Source organism: Sciurus vulgaris (genome assembly GCF_902686455.1).
Source record: "Sciurus vulgaris genome assembly, chromosome: 16".
NCBI classification, from domain to species: domain Eukaryota; kingdom Metazoa; phylum Chordata; class Mammalia; order Rodentia; family Sciuridae; genus Sciurus; species Sciurus vulgaris.
The window spans coordinates 48,157,848-48,177,911 of NC_136477.1; the positions used below are offsets into that span (position 1 = coordinate 48,157,848).

A 20,064-nucleotide genomic window follows, 5' to 3' on the forward strand; every position below is an offset into this window, starting at 1 on the left:
GTGGGGTAGGGGGAGCGAATTGTGAAGAACATCATTAAATATGAAATCTTAACTACGAAGGGAGTTTATGATGCTTTGAACCTGAGTAACAGGGAGATCTATTTAGTCAAGAAGTCAAAGAGAGCTAAGGGTGGATGAACGTGGCTTAACTACTGAAAGAGTCGGAACTGGGGCACTTTACTCCTAAACTTCAACAATAGAGTGGTGAAGGAGGTAAAATTCATGAAGAACTTGATTTTATTTAATGTTCCTTTTTTACACTTATTTTGTAATCAGAAAAACATAAGATCACAAACATTTTTAAAATAAAGAGGCTTTACATTTCCTGAACATAAAGGAATAAATCTTTCATGCGTTTCCTAGGAGAGGAAAGGTACAAGAAACCTCGTTGACTTCCTTCTGTTAAAAGAGCAACAGCCGATGGAAACGTCTTGGAGAGCTAGTCTTCACACAGGACCTGGTGTGTCCTACCACCTTACTAGATTGCCGTTTCTCCACCCGCAGATCTGATATTAACCATTTATCCGTCTGAAAGGCAGGGTCCATCTTCGCCTCTCCTCTAGGCAAGATTTCGATTGCTTGCCTAAAAGGTGTACATTAGTGGAATCCGGGAATCCCCAAAGCGTAACGTGAAAAAGGAAGACGCCCAGAGGTTCACTATCTAACCCACAATGCTCTTCTCGCCTTCCCGGAAGCAAAGATACAACCCTACAATACATTTTTACGGGCGGAAGCATCTTGAGTCTGATTGGAAGTGACAAAGCGAGGCATCATGGGACTTTGCCGTTCTACTACTGCGCATGTGCCCCCGACCTCGCCCCGCTCCTGGAGCCACGTCCAGGAGGTGGCGGCGGCAAGAGACGCACGTCAGCAAAGCTATGGCCAATCTCCTACGTGCGCAGGCGCAGAGGCGCTGGCAGTACCGGAAGTGCAGGGGGATGGGGAGACGGTGACGCGAATCTGTCCGCGTTGGAGGGGCCGGGCCGCTGCTAGAGTCGCCGCGGCCGCCGTGTGACGTGGCACAGCCGGAGAGTTAAAGTCAGAGCCCGAGCTGCCGCGCCAGTCGCCAAGCAGGATCTCGACCCGCTAATTCGTGTCCCGAAGCTTCATCCGTCACTCCGGCCAACGAGCGGTCCCTGCCGCCCCCTTTCTGCCTCAGCTCTTTCTCTTCCCTTGTGTTGTTTGTCGGGAGTGTGAAATCAGGAGGCCCAGGGACGCTCCGACCCCTTTTTCTGCCCATCGCCAAGTGCCACCACCGCCATGGGCCTCACCATCTCTTCTCTGTTCTCCCGCCTCTTTGGCAAGAAACAGATGCGTATTTTGATGGGTGAGTGAGGGACCCGCGGCCAGGCGCCTGTACGGATCGGGAGGGGAGACCAGGTCTTGAAGCTTGGGGCGGTCTCTAGGCCTGTTGTTTTTTTTTTTTTTCCTCCGCCAGCCGTGGTGGGGGAGGGGTGGCGGGTCGGGGGTCGGGAGAAATTCTTCAGGGGGAACAACGGCGAAAGGTGAGCGGTCATCCCAGATCGGCCGCCTGAAGAGGCATGTTTAGAGTCTGGGTAAGATTTTTCTCATTCTGGGCTTGACTTTCCTTGATCTGATTGAAAACCCGACTAGATTGTGTGGAGATTTGGGGGAAGCGAGCGCTGGTAAGGCCCATTCTGAGAGTGCGATCTTCTTTCCCTCTTACTGGGTGTGGGCAGCGGTTAAGAGGGAGGCAGAGCGTCTCCGCCGTCCTCCCCCTTTCTCCGTCGTGTACACGGTCTGCATACACCATTGGTATGTGAGCGAGCGGCTACAGACGGCTTGGAGCCGCCCGGGGCAGGAAGTGACCAGGCCCAGTGCTGTGGAGAGAGGCATCCTCGGTTTGTGGAGAGTCCGGAATCCTTTAGAGCATATTTTGCTAAACTTTGGCTTGCGCTGGATTCGGCTTCATTATTTCCCTCTTATTAATGAGTTCATTTCATGCAAACCGAGTTTATCATGTATCTGTTTCTTTTGGCTTCTTTCAAGAACTCTAAATGTATTTGGTTTATTATCTTTGATTTTTCCAACTAATATTTGTCCAGCTGGCCTAAGGCTTAACGCAGAAAACTTTGAGAAACTACTTTTAAATCCTGGTAATTTTTAGTACCTGAACCGAACATCATGACACGTAATTTTAGGATAACCTTGTCAAACTACAAAGTTCTTTTTAAAAAAAAAGATTTCGAGAATTAAAATTTTGAATACTGCTTTTTCAGAGGCCCTTTTTTGTACAGCCAAGGGGGAAGGGTTGTTACTTGGGTGATGTAAGCAACCCCTCCTCCCTAGTACTGTGAGTAGTCTCTCTACTTCACAACGGAATAATGGACCTGAATAGTGTTAAAAGTAGCCTTTCAAGTGTGAAGCTTGTTGGCTTATTAGTTTGTTTTCTAGAGAGTGGAGTGATACCTATTTTCCAGCTCTGCTACAGTAATAAGTTTAATATTTTAAGGTCTATGAAGAGTTAGTTTACACATTTGGTTGTTTTGTTTTCCTCTTAGTTCAGATTCTTTACAGTTCATAAAACAATTGTTCATGATTCATTCACAAAGATAAGTTAGTATTGAAGTTTCTTATATCTCCTTTATGAAGAGGACAAGACTTATTTTAGAAGGGCTGGCATATTTAAGTGGCTGAAAATTGACAGTCTGAAGAAGAATCTTAAGTCAGTGGGAGAACTTTGGACTATGATAAATGAGAGTTCCAGCCTGTTTTTTAGAGGTTAACCTGGACTTATAATTTTGTTCCTGAAAATGTAGTATATGGGTTGTTTTACTTAAGATTTATCATAAATCAGTTGCTATTTTCCCTTTTCTTGTTCTTTTGTGATAGTTAAAAGTGTCAGAATGGGAAGAAGGGTAGAAGTATGCTATAAACACTTTTTTTTTTTTTTTTTTTGGTACTGGAGATTGAATCCAGGGGCACTTAACCATTGAGCCACATTCCCAGCCCTTTTTTGTATTTTATTTAAAGACTGGGTCTTGCTGAGTTGCTTAGGGCCTCACTATGTTGCTGAGGCTGGCTTTGAATTCTCAATCCACTGGAATTACAGGAGTGTGCTACCGTGCTGAGCTAAACACTTTCTTATATTTGCTTTCCCCCCTTTTCCAAATAATGATCAGAAGAAAATGGAAGAGGGTTAAGAAGGGATAAAAGTCATTTTTTTAAAAATTTTTTGATTATAGGTGGACACAATACTTTTATTTCATATTTATCTGGTGCTGAGGACAGAACCCAGGGGGCCTTATATATGCTAAGCAAGCGCTCTACCACTGAGCCACAACCCCAGCCCCAAAGAGTCATGTTTTGGAATTACATTTTTTATGTCATATATTACTCAGGTTTGCTATTATTTTGCACTTTTAGTTTAGGAATAATCAGTTTTACTTGATTGAAAACACTTGTCACAAGGCCAACTTTTATGGTAACTTATTAGAGGAAGTACAAACAGGGATATGTTCAAGAACAAGGAACGTGGGTTTGCAAGTTTGATAGTCTTAGGTTTTTCTAAATGTAAATGTTCCTGAACTGTTAAGTAGAAGCTTTACGAGTGATTGACAGCATAAATAATAGGTGACAGAATGTATTGAAACTTTGGAGTTAGCTAATGTGTCTGTTTTGCCAAGCTACAGTGGAAAAGATGTAAATTTAATTCCTGCCTTTACTGCTGTCCCAGAAGTTCAAGTTATGAAAAAAGTGTCAGAAGATGGGGTTCTTAGTTAATTGTAATTAGAAATAAAAAGCCAGCACTGTCAAATTTAAAGTCTTCTGGACTCTTGATGGACAGAAACTATGTAGTATTTATAAGGGCTAATTACTCATGTGAATGCTACTAAGTTTAAGTTGAAGGACAGCCAGTTTTCATCCTGGAGTTCTCATAGAGCTGGAGTTAGAAAGCAGTAGCTTTTACATTACCTTATTTTGTTAAGTCTCCATATCTCAGTCCATGATAAAATATAATTTTAGTAAGGAAATCCTTGGATTTTGTTTATATCTAAATATGCTCATGGGTTCTTCAGAGGATAGTTATTAATTCTTACCTCTTTTACTTTGAACTTTTGAGTTATTGTGTGTTGAAAAGATGAAAAAGTATTGCTTTCTAAAAATTTGCTAATGTCAGTGTAGTCTGTATTGCCTTGACTGTGTTTTTGGGACCAGAGAGGTTAAAGAGGAAGGATCTTCTATTTGCCAAATTTAAGAAATATTAGCAATATTTACATGGGTCTTCAAACTAAAGAGTGGTGTTTCATATTTTTTCAACATTTTGCAAATCCATGTATTATGCAGTTTTTTGCCCTGATTAAAAATATGTCCTGTTTGTGAAATTTAGAGAACATGTGAAAGAATAAAGTAATAATTACTTATAATTACCATTTCACTATTATTTATCGTCTTACCTTTCAAATTTTAGAAGTTCCAAAGTAGCTATATCATTTCACAACTCCATAGTTGTGGTAGTTTTTTGTTCTCCTTTTAACTTACATTATTGCAAGCATTTTCTCATGTCTTGTATTAGTTGAAAACATAATTGCTAGCCTTTTTTTTTTGGAAAGGGATCTGGGCTGAGGATGTAGCTCAGTGGTAGAGTACTTGCCTAGCATGTGTGAGGTCCTGGGTTTGATTCCCAGCACCACAAGATAAAATATCTTGTCTTATTAGTTATGAGAATATAGGAAATAATAGAAAGGACAAAAATAAAGTTTTATGCCCCTAGAAGTTGATATAGCCATACTTAGAAAGATGCACCTGTATTACTACAAAGAGTGGCTAACAGTAACTTTTATGATTTGCTTCTAATTACCTTGATAAAAGTGTAAATGTTCCTGACTGTTATGTAGAAGCAAGACTTACACTCACTGCATTTTTTTGTACCTGGTAATCTCAATTTCTCTTTGGATGGTCAAACTTGAATTAGATAAAATATTAAGGTATAGTACATCCTCCAGAAAAGTTAAAAACAGAATGGCAGTATATATAAATACTACTTGAGAACTCTGGCATCAGGATTAGGGTTTTTTGTTTGTTTTTTTTAGTTTGTTTAAATTGAGATAGTCATATACCTTAAAATTTATCCTTTACCCCCTGGTGTATGAGGAATTCCTGATTTTTAGTGTATTTGTAATTTGTAGCCATCACCACTAATTCCAGAATTTTCATCATTCCAAAAAGAAATCTATACCCTTTAGCAATCACTCCCATTGTCCTCTTTTCCCATCCTCTGGCAGTCTCTAACCTACTTTATTTTTGTGTTTGTCTACTCTGAACATTTCATACAGTGGAATCATGTAATAGGTAGCTTTTTGTGTGGCTTTTTTCACTTGGAATGATGTTTTCAAAGTTCTTGTTATAGCATATATTTTTACTTAATGCCTTTAAAAAATTGCCTAATAGTAATTCCATTGTATAAATATAACATTTTATTTATTCTTTCTTTAGTTGATGGAAATTTGGACGTTTGTACTTAACTGGTCTCAAATAATGCCATTATGACATGATGAACATGTGGCGTTTGTTTTGTTGGGCACATATTTTAATTCTCTTGGGTAAATGCATAGGAGTGGAATTTGGGGGTCATATGATAATTGTTTAACATTTTGGGGGAACAAACTCTTCCAAAATAGCTGTATCGTTTACATTCCCACTAGTGACGTTTGAAGGTTCTAATTCTCCAGAATACATAGGGTTTTGAACACCTATTCTTTTACTTCTGTGATTCTGGGGACATTTCTGAACCTACAAGGCCTAATATGAAAAATGGAAGTTTAATGTGAGGAGTCAAATATCAAAAATAAGGACCTACTATTGTGCTTGGAACACAGTAAACACTCAATTTTAAATGATTATTTTAACATTATGGTGTATATTAAACTTATTTTAGAAAATTTGAAAAGGAAAATGAAATTAAGAAGAAAAAATTTTAAAGAGAAAGAAAAACATGAAAAATCATTTTTCTCCATCTGAAAAGATATTTTTATAGCTTTTTTCTTCTTGCACTTTTTTCCCTGTCAAAGTTGATATGATTGCATCTAGCTTCTTTAACTTAAAAAATAAGATTTCTCACTGCCATAAATTGGTAGACACACTTTTTAATGATTAGCAAAGAATATTGTGGTAGTTTTGCTTGGAATATTAACACTTTGATCAAAGTACAGGTCTAGTTAAGGAGAACAAGTAGTGATTTTAGCATATCTTCCAAATACATGGACCTGTTTATAGTAGTGGAGGGGAGGGAAGATTTACTGAACTGTACAGATTACTCTTCTCTCGGTTATTTGAGAATTGGTTATAGTTTTATTTTGTGGAAAAATCTTATTGTTAAATATTGAAACATTAAGTAAATACATACTTAAGAAATGACTAAAGTGGCATGAAATTGTTAGGTGAACATGTTCTTACGTAAAGAACTGTATAATGAGTTTTAAGTGATGATGGTGTGTACATACAATTTGTGCATCTTAAAGCTCACAATGGAAATGCCTTTTTTTTTTTTAAAACTGTTGGTTTGTATTTATATAGCACCATTATTTTGCATACAACTGAAAATATTTCTTTTATGTGTCTGTAAGCCATTAAACCCTTGTAATTTGGGAGGGATTTTTTTGTGGTGCTGTAGATCAGATCCTGGGCATCATGCATGCTGGTGTGCTGTACCACTGAGCTACATCCCCAGCCCTGTTGTCTTATAGTTTGTTTGCTTGTTTAGGGTGCTGAGAATCAAAACCAGGGCTTCATGAATATGAGGCAAGCTTTCTGCCACTGAGCCACAGCCCTAACCCTTGTAGTTTTTATTTAAAAAATAATTTGTGAGTGCTTAAAAGGTCTCGCTGGTTGCATTATTTTGTAAATGCTTCCCTTAAAAATAAAAGTTTTTATTCAAGGCTGTAAAGCAGTCATCTTCAAAATGATGGATCAGTAAATGTAAACAGCTCAACATTTTGATAAAAGGAAAAAATTTTTTTAAGTGAAAGCAGTACATGCTAATCAAGTTAAAAAAAAAAAAAATACTCTGCCAGGGCTGTGGTTGTAGTTCAGGGGTAGAGTGCTTGCCTAGTGAGTCACTGGATTCGATTCTTAGCAGCACATAAAAATAAATAAATAAAGGTATTGTGTATATCTATAATTAAAAGAAAATACTGTGCAACAGAGAAGTAAAAGAAACTACTAAATATACATACTGGGGCAGGGAGTATAACTTTGTGGTAAAGTGCTTGAATAGCATGCCTGAAGCCCTGGGTTCAATCTCCAGCAGTGAAGAAGGAGGGAAAAAAAGACCTACAAGCAGATATAAAGAAAAATTGGAATACCTGGGTCCTTATACATTCTTAGTATTTTGGGATTTACATCTTATTTTTATTTTCTTTTTATTTCATTGGTGTGTTACTGGAGATTGAACCCAGGGGTGCTCTACCATTGAGCTACATCCCCGGCCCTTTTTATTTATTTTAATAAAAACTGGGTCTTGTTAAGTTGCTTAGGCTGACCTTGAACTTGGCAGTCTTCCTCCTGTCTCAACTTCCCCAGCTGGACCTCCAGTGAGGATTGTTCAGTTCTCAGAACATGACTCAAGTGGTTTTGTTTTCTCATTTTTCTTTTTCTTAATCAGCATCTCAGTTTCTGACTTGGTTTAATTGTGTTTGTACAATTTTTTTGTGTGTGTGGTGCTGGGGATCAAACCCAGGGCCTTGTGCTTGCAAGGCAAGCACTCTACCAACTGAGCTATATCCCCAACCCTGTGTTTGGATTTTAAGGTGATTTTTTTTTTTTTTTTTAGTTTAAAAATATCTTATTCTCTCAAGAGATACAGCTTTGTAGAAGAATTAGAAGATCTGGTTGTTTTTTACACCTCCCCCTTTTTTGTGTTTTACTGAAGATGCCAGACTTTAAGGTAGTGACTTGACTTTGCTAATATTTCCAATTGTTTTCCGATTTATTTTTTGTGGTGCTGGGGATCAAACCCAGCGCCTTCCACATGGTAGGCATCATTCTACCATTGAGTTATATCCCAAGCTCCCTGATCTTTTTGATACTGTTCCATATTCAAAATAAAACTTTGTGTAGTAGTTCTTATATCCAAGAATGAAGACTTGGGGTGGATGGCTCATTGTGACTAGTATGTGTCAGAATTTCGGAAAGAATAAACCTGTGATTTAGTATAAAAGGGGGAACAGGGTTTGATTAGAGGGCACAAGTATAAGAAGACATAAGAGGTCAGAGCCTGCAGGGAAATCTTAAAGTTACCCTTTGTAGGGTATAGAATAGGAAGGATGAGGTGGAATGAGCCTGAATTACCTATATAGTTTTCATTTTGGACAAACTGATAAAAATTAAACTTACTGTACAGGAATATAAACAAGATAATTGAGATGATTTTAATTTTTAAATACTTATTATCATGGCTTTCATTTGCTAAGTCATGCTTTGATTTAAATATATAGAAGGTATCCTTGCTGCAATCACTACTCAAATTGATTTTTTAAAAAATCTGTCATAAAGGACTGGAGTCTTGGGCCAGCTTCAGCAATTTAGTGAGGCCCTATCTCAAAATAAAAGGGACTGGGGATGTGGTTTAGTGATATAACACCCCTGAGTTCAATCCCCAGTACCACAAAAAATAAAAATAAAAAGAAACTATTTAACCTATGGTAGAGTATATGACTCACTGCAGAGTGCTTGCCTATCAAGTTTGTGACAACCAAAGATTAGATTCTGTCAGCCACATATTTTTTTCCTTTTTCTACTATATGCTGTCTTGCTAGGTCTAGAAAGAAAATGGAAAGGCTTCTAGTATATTGCCTTTGGGAATCAGAAATGAGATAATTTTTGTTTCTAACTCAGACTTGTGCCTTGAGCAGTCAACTTTAACTTTCAAACTAATAAGTTATTGTAAAATTATTTCTTTGTATACTTTTGATCTAGATTTTAAATCTGTAATGTCTTCTTCTAGTTGGATTGGATGCTGCTGGCAAGACGACCATTCTTTATAAACTGAAGTTAGGGGAGATAGTCACCACCATTCCTACCATTGGTAAGAAAGTTTACTGTTGACCTTACCTTATATTTTGGAATGGGAAGAAAAACAGAATCTGTGTTTTTGTTAAAACTTTATGATTTTCTTAGTAGAATAACTAAGATATTCCACAGTAAAGGAGTGTATTTTCTTAATGATGCATTATGCACAGCATTTTTGTTTTTTCCTTGTAGGTTTTAATGTGGAAACAGTAGAATATAAGAACATTTGTTTCACAGTATGGGATGTTGGTGGTCAAGATAAAATTAGGCCTCTCTGGAGGCATTACTTCCAAAATACCCAGGTAAGAATATTATAAAAATTTTTTTTAACTTTTTTTTTAATGGTTTCATGTTCTGAATTTTACTTAGAGGTTGGTGTTTACTATATGAGTTGACCTTATAACTACTCCCATATTCTTTAGTGGACTCTTTAACTCATGCCTTTGAAAACTAAATTCCCTGTTGTGAAAGAGTTACATAGCCAAACTAGTAAGATTTTGAAAGATGAGGTGGGATGGGTACAGAAGATCTCAGAAATGACCTGTCTCCCAAATTAACAAGTGAGTTAGAACTCCAAAAGAGAACATGTGGAATGTGGCTTTTGAATCACCTCTTTAAAATCCCCCTGTTCCTGCTGATGGGTAGAATCACAGCCTCTGGGATAGGAGGCTTTTCTAGCAAAGCAATAAAACTTCTTTTTCCTTTTTCTCACACACACACAAAAAGAATGAATTAAGTCTCTCATCGTAGTTTAGAAAGTAAAGTATGTGTAACTTTCTATCATAGTGGTTTCTAATGAATTTCAGACAATGATAGACCTTCATGTAACCCAGGTACATATTTACTTTATTTAAAATACATTAAGATAAATGCTGGGTTGACTTGTAAGATAATTTCATTATTATTATGTAGTATATATAATACTGGCATAGAAGAGACTTCAGTGATCCTGTAGATTAGGAGTTCTCAAATTTGGCTGCACATGAGACTTGAGGTGATCTCAAAATCCAGAAGCCCCAATCATAGCAAAATGCCACTTGAACCAGAATCTCTGAGCAAGTAAACTAAGCATCGTTAGTGTTTCTAAAACTTGAAAGTGCATATGAATTTCCTGGATATTTGTCAAAAATACAGATTGGTTTCATAGAGCCTGGCTAAAGCCTCGGGTTCTTGTATTTCTAACAAGTTCTCTGGTGATGCTGATTTTGGATTTTACAACAGCAGTCTTACTAATATTCCGGGACTGTAAGTAAGGCTCTCTTCCTTGTCCTCTACTCATTAGATAGATGTCAGTAGCAGCTGTCCCTCCCTGAGTTGCAACAGTCCAAAATTTGGAATATAATCCCTGGGAGCAAAATTTCTTCTCAGTGAGAACCACTGTTCTAGTCTAAATCTCATATATAAGGAAATTGAAACTTGAAATGACAACAAGATTGGAGAGTTTTTTGTTTAATCTAGTCCCAATTCTGTTGTCTCTTCTACTCATAAAGGGTTATTCACTAGTTTATTTACTACCGAAGTTGATAATATGTGATATTAAAAGCACTGATAGGTTTTAAGATTGTAATGTTAGACTTTGTTTTAGTGAGCTTCTTTGCTGCTGTGACTAAATGACCCAACTAGCACTACTGTAGAGGAGGAAATGTTTATTTGAGGGCTCAAGTTTCAGAGGTCTTAGTCCATAGAAGGCTGACTCCATCCCTTGGGGCTCCAGGTGAGGCAGAACATCATGGTGGAAGAGCATGGCAGAAAGAAGCAGCTTGCATCATCAGGAAGCAGAGAAAGAGAGTCAGTCTGTACTCTCCAGATACAAAATATATACCCCAAAGCCACACTCCAATTCCAGTCTCCTCCAGCCACACCCTACCACTTAACAGTTCATCCCATCAGGGATTAATTCACTGATTGGGTTAAGACTCTTACACCCCAATCATTTCTCCTTTGAACCTTCCTGCATTGTCTCACATGTGAGCTTTTGGGGGACACCCCACATCCAAACGATAGCAGACTTGCTCTCCAACATTTAAAATATTTCATACAAGTGAAGTATAATGCCACCAGAAGACAGTGAATATTATAGGTGAGAGGTTGGAACAAACCTGGTTTAAATAGAAGGACCAGAAGGCAGTGAATACCCTAGGTGAGAAGTTGGAATAAACCTGGTTTAAATAGAAGGTCAAGATAAATAAGTGGATGCTTTCTTATTTAAAAACAAGAATGTGAATGTTCATTAAAATAGATTTGGTTAGCACAGATATTTTGATACAGTGGTACATGCTTTAAAAAACTTTATTTTGGGAAATTTTCAAACATACACAAAAATAGGGTACCATAATAAACTCCCATGTATTTATTGTACAACTTTAGTTGTTGGGATATAGTCAATATTGTTTGACTGATATTCATCTTTAATGAGTCCCAGTCCCCCGGATTATTTTAAAGTGAGTCTTAAGTTGTTTCATTTAGGTAGTTTTGTTTTTGTTTTGGGGGATGGTGGGTAAAGGTACTGAGGATCAAACGCAGGGGCACTTTGTAATTGGACATCCCTATCCCTTTTTAAAAAGTTTTGAGACAGGGTCTCTGGATAAGTTGCTCAGGTTGTCTTTGAATTTGTGGTCTTCCTGCCTTAACCTCTCTAGTTGCTTGGATTACAGGTACCACTGCTGAGCCTGGCTAGGGAGCATATTTTTGAAGTAAAGTTAAATATCGTGTAAAACCTTTCTGATCTTTGATCCTTATAATTCTTGACCCAATGGTAACCATGGTTTTATCCCTGGATTTATTGCAATGCTTTGTAAGAACGTTTGAGTTTTACATTTGAGATTAGACCTGTTCTTGGCCTTTGGACTACCCCAGAATTAAAATCCCAAGTATTTCTTCCTAGGGAAATGTCTTAGGTGTCACCTGATGTAATCACAGTTAAGCTCTTAGCTTGCATTTTTAGCATTCCTGATCATTTCTTCTAGCTATAAAATTTAAAAGAAATGTTTAGCCATTTAATTGTGTTTCTTACATTACGACCTAGAACACAGGGTTTTTTACTCTTAAATTCATCTTTCTTCATTAGATAATTATTTTGCTGTTCTAAATAAATATTTGGTTTTTAAAGTTATAATAGCTGGGCTTATTTTTAGAATTCTAAGTTTTTTCTACACTCTTGATTCTAGACTATCTAGGAAGAGAATAATTTAGAATTTATTCATAAAATAATTTTCACTCTTGATTTAACTTTTGGACCTACGGCATTCCTGTGTGTGTGTGTGTGTGTGTGTGTCGGGGGGTGTGTGTTTCACTGGGGATTGAACCTGGGGTACTCTACCAGTGAACTATTTCTCCACCCCATTTTATTTTTACTTTTGAAACATGGCCTCATTATGTTGCAGAGGTTGTCCTCCAACTTGCAATACTCTTACCTTGGCCCTCTGAGTCACTGGTATTACAGGTTTGCACCACCATGATTTACATTTTAAAGTAATTAAAATGGAATATTAGTGAAGATAAAATTGGATCCCTTTTAGAGTACTTACCTCTTCTAGAGGGCATAGAAGGTATATTCTAACAAAAGGAATAATAGCTTTTGAGATAAAGTAGAATGAGGTTTACTAAGCATCTGTGGTAAAGACAAGCACGGTACACGTTCTTAATATCTCATGGAGGATCCTATGAACCTCTGACTGCATTTACTCTTTAACAGGCTTATAAAGTTAATGTTTTTATTTTCTAGACGAGGAGTTATATTCAAGGCATAAGTAGTATAAATAACAAGTACTGCTGAGATTTCTTTTCATCATGCTGCCATTGGCTCAAAAAGCACCAAAAGTTTTTTCAGAGGATATTATGATTAAAGTAATAGTTTCCAAAATAGAGTAATAGTTTCCTTCCAGTAAAGAACATGGATTTGAAATTTGCTAAATAAGCAAAAGCATAAGACAGTTTGTTATACAGGCTCAAAAATACTTCAGGGGACAGAGTGGTGGTGTATGTTTGTTATCCTAGCATTTTAGGAGGCTGAGGCAGCATCACAAGTTTGAGGCTTGCCTCAGCAATTTAGCAAGATCCTGTATTAATCAAAAGTAAAAAGGACTGGGGTGTAGTTCAGTGGTAGAGTACCCCTGGGTTCAATCCCCATTACAAAAAAACGTAAATTAAATAAAATAATAGATTTTACCAAAGCTATTAAATTAATCTGTCCCTGCTTTTCTAGCTGAGAATTTCATACTTTCCCATTTTGAAAGTTGTTTTATTTTGAGGTACTGGGGATTGAACCCAAAGGTGCTTTACTGTGCCACATCCCCAGCCCTTTGTATTTTTTATTTTGAGGCAGGATCTTCTAAGCTGCTTAATGGCCTTTCTAAATTGCTGAGGCAAGCCTTGAACTTGCATTGCAATCCACTGTTTATCTTTAAAGATTGTCACTACTGAGACCATCTCAAAATATATAAACAGGTGGGAATGTAGGTCAATGGTAGATCATATTGGAGTACTTAAAAAAAAAAAAGTCACTACCTTCCTTTTTGTTAAGAATTTCTTATTTGAGCTGGGCACGGTTGTGCATACCTGTAATCCCAGTGACTCCAAAACCTGAAACAGGAGGACTGAAAGTTTAAAGCCAGCCTCAGCAATTGAGTGAGGCCCTAAGCAACTTAGTGTGAGATCCTGTCTCTAAATAAAATATTAAAAAAAGAAAAAATAAGATTTTCTTATTTGATCAAGTAAATCTTGAAATTTTCATGTTTTTGTTTGTTTTGGTTCCAGATTAAACCTGATGATGAGATAGTTTTAAAAACTTTTTTTTCTCTTTGGTAGTACTGCAGATAGAACCCAGGATAGAATACTTGTGTGTGCTAGGCAGATAGCTCACCACTGAGCTACTGTGTACATCCCCAATCCTCATGTTGTATTTTGTTTGAGCTTTCTCGTGATAGAGTTGGCAGGCAACATTCTGGAACAAGGCTCTTTTTTCTTTCTACGATGAAGCATGTGCAAACTCCCTTCACTCCTGTTGCTTTTCTTTTTATATTTTGTGGCATGCCTTTTTGTGAGTAAGCCATTTCTTAGTAAATTCATGATTCTTTGGGATCCTTAGTTTATTCTTCTTCCTTTTGTCCTCACATTTTGTGTTTGTTTTGCTCTTTACTTACTTGTGCTTATATATGCTAGGGAAGAAAAAAGGAATGAAAAGTATTCTCAGTATAGTTGAGAAAAATTATCATTGGTTAAGATTAATATTTTTCTTTTAGGTTTGGAATTACATAAGTAAAGTCACAAATGGTGGTGCTCTTTATAGTATTAAAGCTCTTAGTTTTGTTTTGTTAGATTTTCAATAAGAGAACATTTTCTTCCGTGTCTAACCTTGATAACATTTTGCCAGTATGTTTCATACTCTACGCCTTAAGTTTTACTTTATAATTTATTGAAATAATTATTTTTCCTAGGGTCTTATTTTTGTGGTAGATAGCAATGATCGTGAAAGAATTCAGGAAGGAGCCCAGGTACTACAGAAAATGGTAAGTATGTATTTAAAATTTTATCATTTTCAAGGCTTGTTTTTCTGGGTGAGTGGTTGTGTTAGTGGTTGGTACATATTTTTAAGAGGTAGAAAGTAACTTCAGAAACTATTATTCACAGGTTCTTAAGAATGCACACACACAAAAATCTATAAAGCTACTTATTTGGCGCTAGGGATTGTACATTGGAATTATGTGCTCTGTCACTAGACTTGCATCCATGGCTCCCTTTGGAACTTGCTTGCTTATTCATTTATATTTTGGGTACTGGGGTTTAAACGCAGGGTCGCTTTACCACTGAGCCGTGTCCCCAGTCCTCTTTATTTTTTATATTGAGACAGAGTCTCACTAAGTTGCTAAGGCTGTCCTTGAATTTGTAATCCTCCTGCCTCTGCCTTCTGAGTCACTGGGATTACCATGTATGTCATTGTGCCAAGCTCCTGTAGAGCTTTTTTAAAAAACAGAAGAGTAGCTACTTCAGTAAGTTGAGAAGAAGATGCATGGGGCTTATGCATGGGGCTTAGTGGTAGAGTACTTGGCTGGTATGTACAAGGCCCCTGGGTTCAATTCCCTGTAGCACAAACAAAAAAGAAAAACTGCCTAGAATACTCCATGATTGATTTTGATGCATATTTTCTGGTTGAGGATGTTTGATTTAGTCCAGTTCTTTATTTTATAAATATAAAGTCTAGTTTTTCAGTTTTAACCTGAGAATCCTGGTTTGAATCCCTTGTTCCCAGGGTCCTCAGGTTCAATTTTCCCAGTACTATTTTATAGTACTGGGGATTAAACCCAGAGGCATTCTACCACTGAGCTGTATTCTAAACCTTTTTAATTTAGTGTTGAGACAGGACCTCACTAAGTTGCCCTAAGGCTGGCACTGAACTTGAAATTGTCCTGTCTCAGCCTCCCCAGTTGTTGGAATTATAGGAATGTGCCACCACACTGGGCTTAGGTTCAGTTTTCTCTGTGCTGTGCTTATGATTCAGAAATATTTTGTAAGTAAAGATAGCATGTACATCTACAAGTAAAAATACTGAAAAAAAATCCTGAAGAGAGAAAAATTGTTGAGGAACCTTGTTATGGTTTCATATGTATAGCCATGAAACATTTACTGAAATGAAACCCTGATTCTCATTCATTGCTTCTGTGAGTAGTATATAAAAACAATTTTTTTTGTTATGTGTATAACTGAGTCACTGATGACTTTTTGCCTATTGAGTCAGATTTCACCAACTTCTACTCTTTTTTTGAGAAGAGCTATGGATTCACAAACCACAAATATCATTCATTTAAAATATGCAGGCTGGGATCAGTGGTGCACTCCTATAATCCCAGCAAATCAGGAGGCTGAGGCAGGAGGATTGCAAGTTCAAAGCCAGCGGTTTGCAGTTTATCAAGGCACTTAGCAGCCCAGTAAGACCTAAATAAAATACAAAAAGGGCTGGGGATGTGGCTTGGTGGTTAAGTGCCCCTGGGTTCAATCCCTGGTACCAAAAAAAATAGAAATAAATAAATAAAATGTGCAGTCAAGCTGGGTATAGTGGCACACACCCATAATCCCAGTGGCTTGGGAGGCTAAGGCAGGAGGATTATGAGTTCAAAGCCAGTTTCAGCATTTTAGTGAGCCCCTGAGCAACTCAGTGCTCTCTCTAAATAAAATATTAAAAAGGGCTGAGGATGTGGCTCAGTGGTTAATTCTCCCTGGATTCAATCCCTGATACCGATAACTAAAGATAAAACGTGCAAACCAGGGCTGGGGAATGTAGCTCAGTGGTATAGCACTCAGCATGTTCAAGGCTCTGGGTTGGATCCCTAGTAGCCATAAAAAGGTGTGAGTCAGTGGTTTTTAGTATACAAAGTTTTATTAACCATCACCAGACTCTAATATTAGAAAATTTCTGTCACTTCAAAAATAAATCCTGGAACCATTAGCAGTCATTCCCCATTACCTTCCTTTCCCTACCCCACGTCCCTGGCCCCTGACAGTCACTAATCTATTTGTAATCTATTTGGCTCTTTATTCTTTATATTCCTATAAATGAAATCATATAATATGTGGTCTTTTGTGACTAACTTCTTTCACCTAGCATAATTTTTCAAGGTTCATTCATGTTGTATTTATTATACAATACTTATTCTTACCAGCTTCTATTCTTGGTGCTTTTCTTGTGCTTTTTATGATACCACTAATGTCCTAGTGATTATATTGTCTCAGTGTTGTGAGACCCCATTGTCTGGAAAGGATGAAAATCCAAAAGGATCATCATCTAAATACTTTTGCTACTAAGTACTATAAGATTATGCTTTAAACACTGTTTCCTATATGTATTTCTTGACTTTGGCAGTCCTCATTCTCTATGGAAATTCATGAAGGTGATTTACCTTAATTAGGGTATAGGATGATTGGCTTGAAAAATAGTTTTACTTTAATCTGGATTTAAAAACTGAAGGATATGAGATTTAAGTTGTAAAAGTATCTGAAATTTACATAGAGAAATTTGGTTGTTGTTTAATGGTATTTAATGTTGAAAAAAATATATATAGTAAGACAGTGTTTTGGACAATTTGTTATAATAATTGGATCCCAGTTTTTGTTACTGCCATACCTTTGATTTCCAGCTTGAGGAAGATGAGCTGCAAGATGCGGTGCTGCTGCTTTTTGCTAACAAACAGGATTTGCCAAATGCTATGGCTATCAGTGAAATGACAGATAAATTAGGCCTTCAGTCTCTTCGTAACAGAACAGTAAGTATTTGGAGGTTAATACTGACTTCCTGACTTCTAGAGTTACTGTTTCAGCTAATACTCAATTTAAACACTGATAGTTAACCTCTTTGAGCAGGTAATGAGCACATCATTTATAAAAATCATGGTAAAGTAAGCCAGGCATGATAGTGCATTCCTATAATCCCAGCTACTTGGGAGGCTAAGGCAGGAGAATTTCAAGTTCAAGGCCAGCCTCAGCAATTTAGTGAGACCCTTTCTCAAAAATAAATAAGTAAAAAACTGGGAATGTTAGCTCAGTAGTAGAATGCTTGCCTAATATGTGAGAATCTGGGTTCAAATCCCAATACAACATATACACACAGATATTATAATATAGTCTTTTGATTATACAAAAGTCAGCCCTTTTAGTTGAGTAGTTTGTTAGTTACTGTTTTCCCCATGAATATTCCCTTCAGTTTAAATGGTGGAAAATTGACTAAATCTAATGACTAGGTAGATGTAGCTTTAAATATGAAGGGGGGGTTTGTGAGAAGCAAGAAGTGTGAGAAAATTCTGAATCAAAGCATAGGTATTTTTGAGTAATCTTTATAGTTAGAAAATCATTGGATATCAAATTATGTTTGTGAGATGTAGTCATTTAACATATTTCCTCATATTTTCCAATGTTTTTGTATATTTTTGTTTCCTTTTTTCACAGTTACTGCTGACAAGTAACTGCTGACTTAGTAGTAACCTTGGGCATTTGAAGGGGGAATACTTAGTATTTTGATTAAGAAGGTTTAAACACTGGTTATATACGATCTTGTTAATCAGTATTTTCTTGTCCTTTCTTCACAGTGGTATGTTCAAGCCACTTGTGCTACACAAGGAACTGGTCTGTATGAGGGACTTGACTGGCTGTCAAATGAGCTTTCAAAACGTTAAATGAAGCCGGATATCTAACCAAGGACACATTTTGATAGAATTGGTCTAGGCTTGTTACAACAAAATTAGTTTGCATCTTGGTTATTAAACTGTATCTGGGACTGGTTTGGGCAGAATATTACAGCATTTAAACTTATTTTGTTGCCAATTATTGTTTACCAAGTATATTGTTGCTCCTTAGCAGTATGCTTGGTTTTGAAGAAATTCTCCTTGGGGAAAAAAGTATCCTTTTTAAATTTTTATTTCCTTTAAACCTAAATGCCTGGACGTAGCTATTGTGACACCTTTAAATAAATCAGTTTTGAATGTTTTTTGAGCCCACAACGAATAATGTTTTAAAGTCACCCCCTTGCTACTTTACTGATACCTATATCATTCCTGGGACAGTCTGCTGATTTAAACATGTAGCATTCCATTTGTATTTATTTCTATCCTTTGCCAAAAGGATTTTCTAATACTGCTTGTACCAGCCAGGGAAATGCTCCAAAACACTATTCAGCTCTCTTGCACTGAGGAACTTAATATTTCTTCCCCATTATTGGCTCCTGATTTCCATCAGCCAAACTTAACCGTGGTGTGGTTTGGGTTTATAGCTAATTCTGTGCTGGTTGCAAAGAGTTCATATTGGGCTTTTAATACTCAGCAGATTGTCTTCCTTTATATTGTTATCTTTTTTATGTTGCATGTTGCTTTTGGTATCAGCCTGACTCTTTGCCCAGTATATGATAGTTCTGCTGATGTTCTGTTTATTGGTAAACATATCTTTCATTAAGAGTTTTTTTTGAAAACTCGTCAAACACAATGAATAAGTTTTCTTCATAACCCATTTGAAATTATTCCTAATAAAATGATAAAATATATAGTTGTGTGTTCTTCTTGAGTCTTTATATTTGAAATAGATTTTCTTACAGCAAATTTGATTTGCATATTTTATAAACTCTGTTCAATAATACAAATCCCAGTGGGTTTACTGATTATTTAAGTTGGAGGTAAACTTATCGTGAGTTATTATGACGGAGTGGGGCACAACATCAAAACTTTAAATTTCAGCAGACAGCAGTGCACACCTGTAATCCCAACAACTTGGGAAGCTGAGGCAGAAGGATCACAGGTTTGAGGCCAGCCTCAGGAACTTGGCAAGTCCATAAGCAACTTGGTAAAATCCTGTCTCAAATTAAAATATGAAAAAGGGTTGGGGATGTAAAGCACCTCTGGGATAAATCCCCAGTACCAAAAAGAAAGAAAGAAAAAAGATTTAGTTTTGTAAAATCCCATTTGATGCAGTAAATTTAAAAAGTTGGATCAAGAACAAAAAAATAAAATGAATTGCTCCAAAAGCATATATGCGGGGCTGGGGTTGTGGCTCAGGGGTAGAGCACTTGCCTAGCATATGTGGGGCACTAGGTTCGATTCTTGGCACCACATGTAAATAAAATAAAGGTCCATTGACAACTTAAAAAAAAAAAAAAGTATGTATGCATGTTTGTTTCAGAGCTAATACTAGTTAAATTTTTTTTTCTCAAGTGCTGTTGGCATGGCAGAATACATAGACTTAAGTGATGCTACTGTACTGCAAAGAAGAGCGAATTCTACAATCACTTCTTTTTGACTTTACAGATTTTAAACTTCAACTGAGAGCTGCATGTGACTCGTTCTTTAGTGACTAAGGCAATAAAAGTATACCACATGACCTATATATATTAGGTAATTAAGGACTACAACCTGTTAGCTTTGAGTGACTTACGATTGTATTCTAATGTTTTATGTATTATAAATCTTGCTTTTTTATGGGGTTTTTTTTTTTTTGTTTCATTTTATTGTTGTACTTGTTGAGGATGGAACCCAAGGCTTTGAGCATGCTAATGAGCAAGCA

The 20,064-nt window shown here is 36.8% G+C and overlaps 1 protein-coding gene across 2 annotated transcripts; it reads left to right on the plus strand.

Moving 5' to 3' along the window:
* The first annotated feature begins 895 nt into the window (after positions 1–895).
* ARF4 (ARF GTPase 4) lies at positions 896–19,051 on the plus strand. Of its 2 annotated transcripts, XM_079116516.1 has the most exons (6): positions 896–1,327; positions 8,966–9,046; positions 9,223–9,332; positions 14,466–14,537; positions 17,160–17,285; positions 18,105–19,051. In XM_079116516.1, exons 1-6 carry the CDS (start codon positions 1,261–1,263, stop codon positions 18,189–18,191), a joined length of 543 nt encoding a protein of 180 aa, XP_078972642.1. In that variant the 5' UTR covers positions 896–1,260; the 3' UTR covers positions 18,192–19,051. The 2 variants fall into 2 exon arrangements, with proteins under 2 accessions (XP_078972642.1, XP_078972643.1); XM_079116517.1 differs by lacking the exon at positions 14,466–14,537 and having other exon boundaries at positions 898–1,327.
* Positions 19,052–20,064: the final 1,013 nt, after the last annotated feature.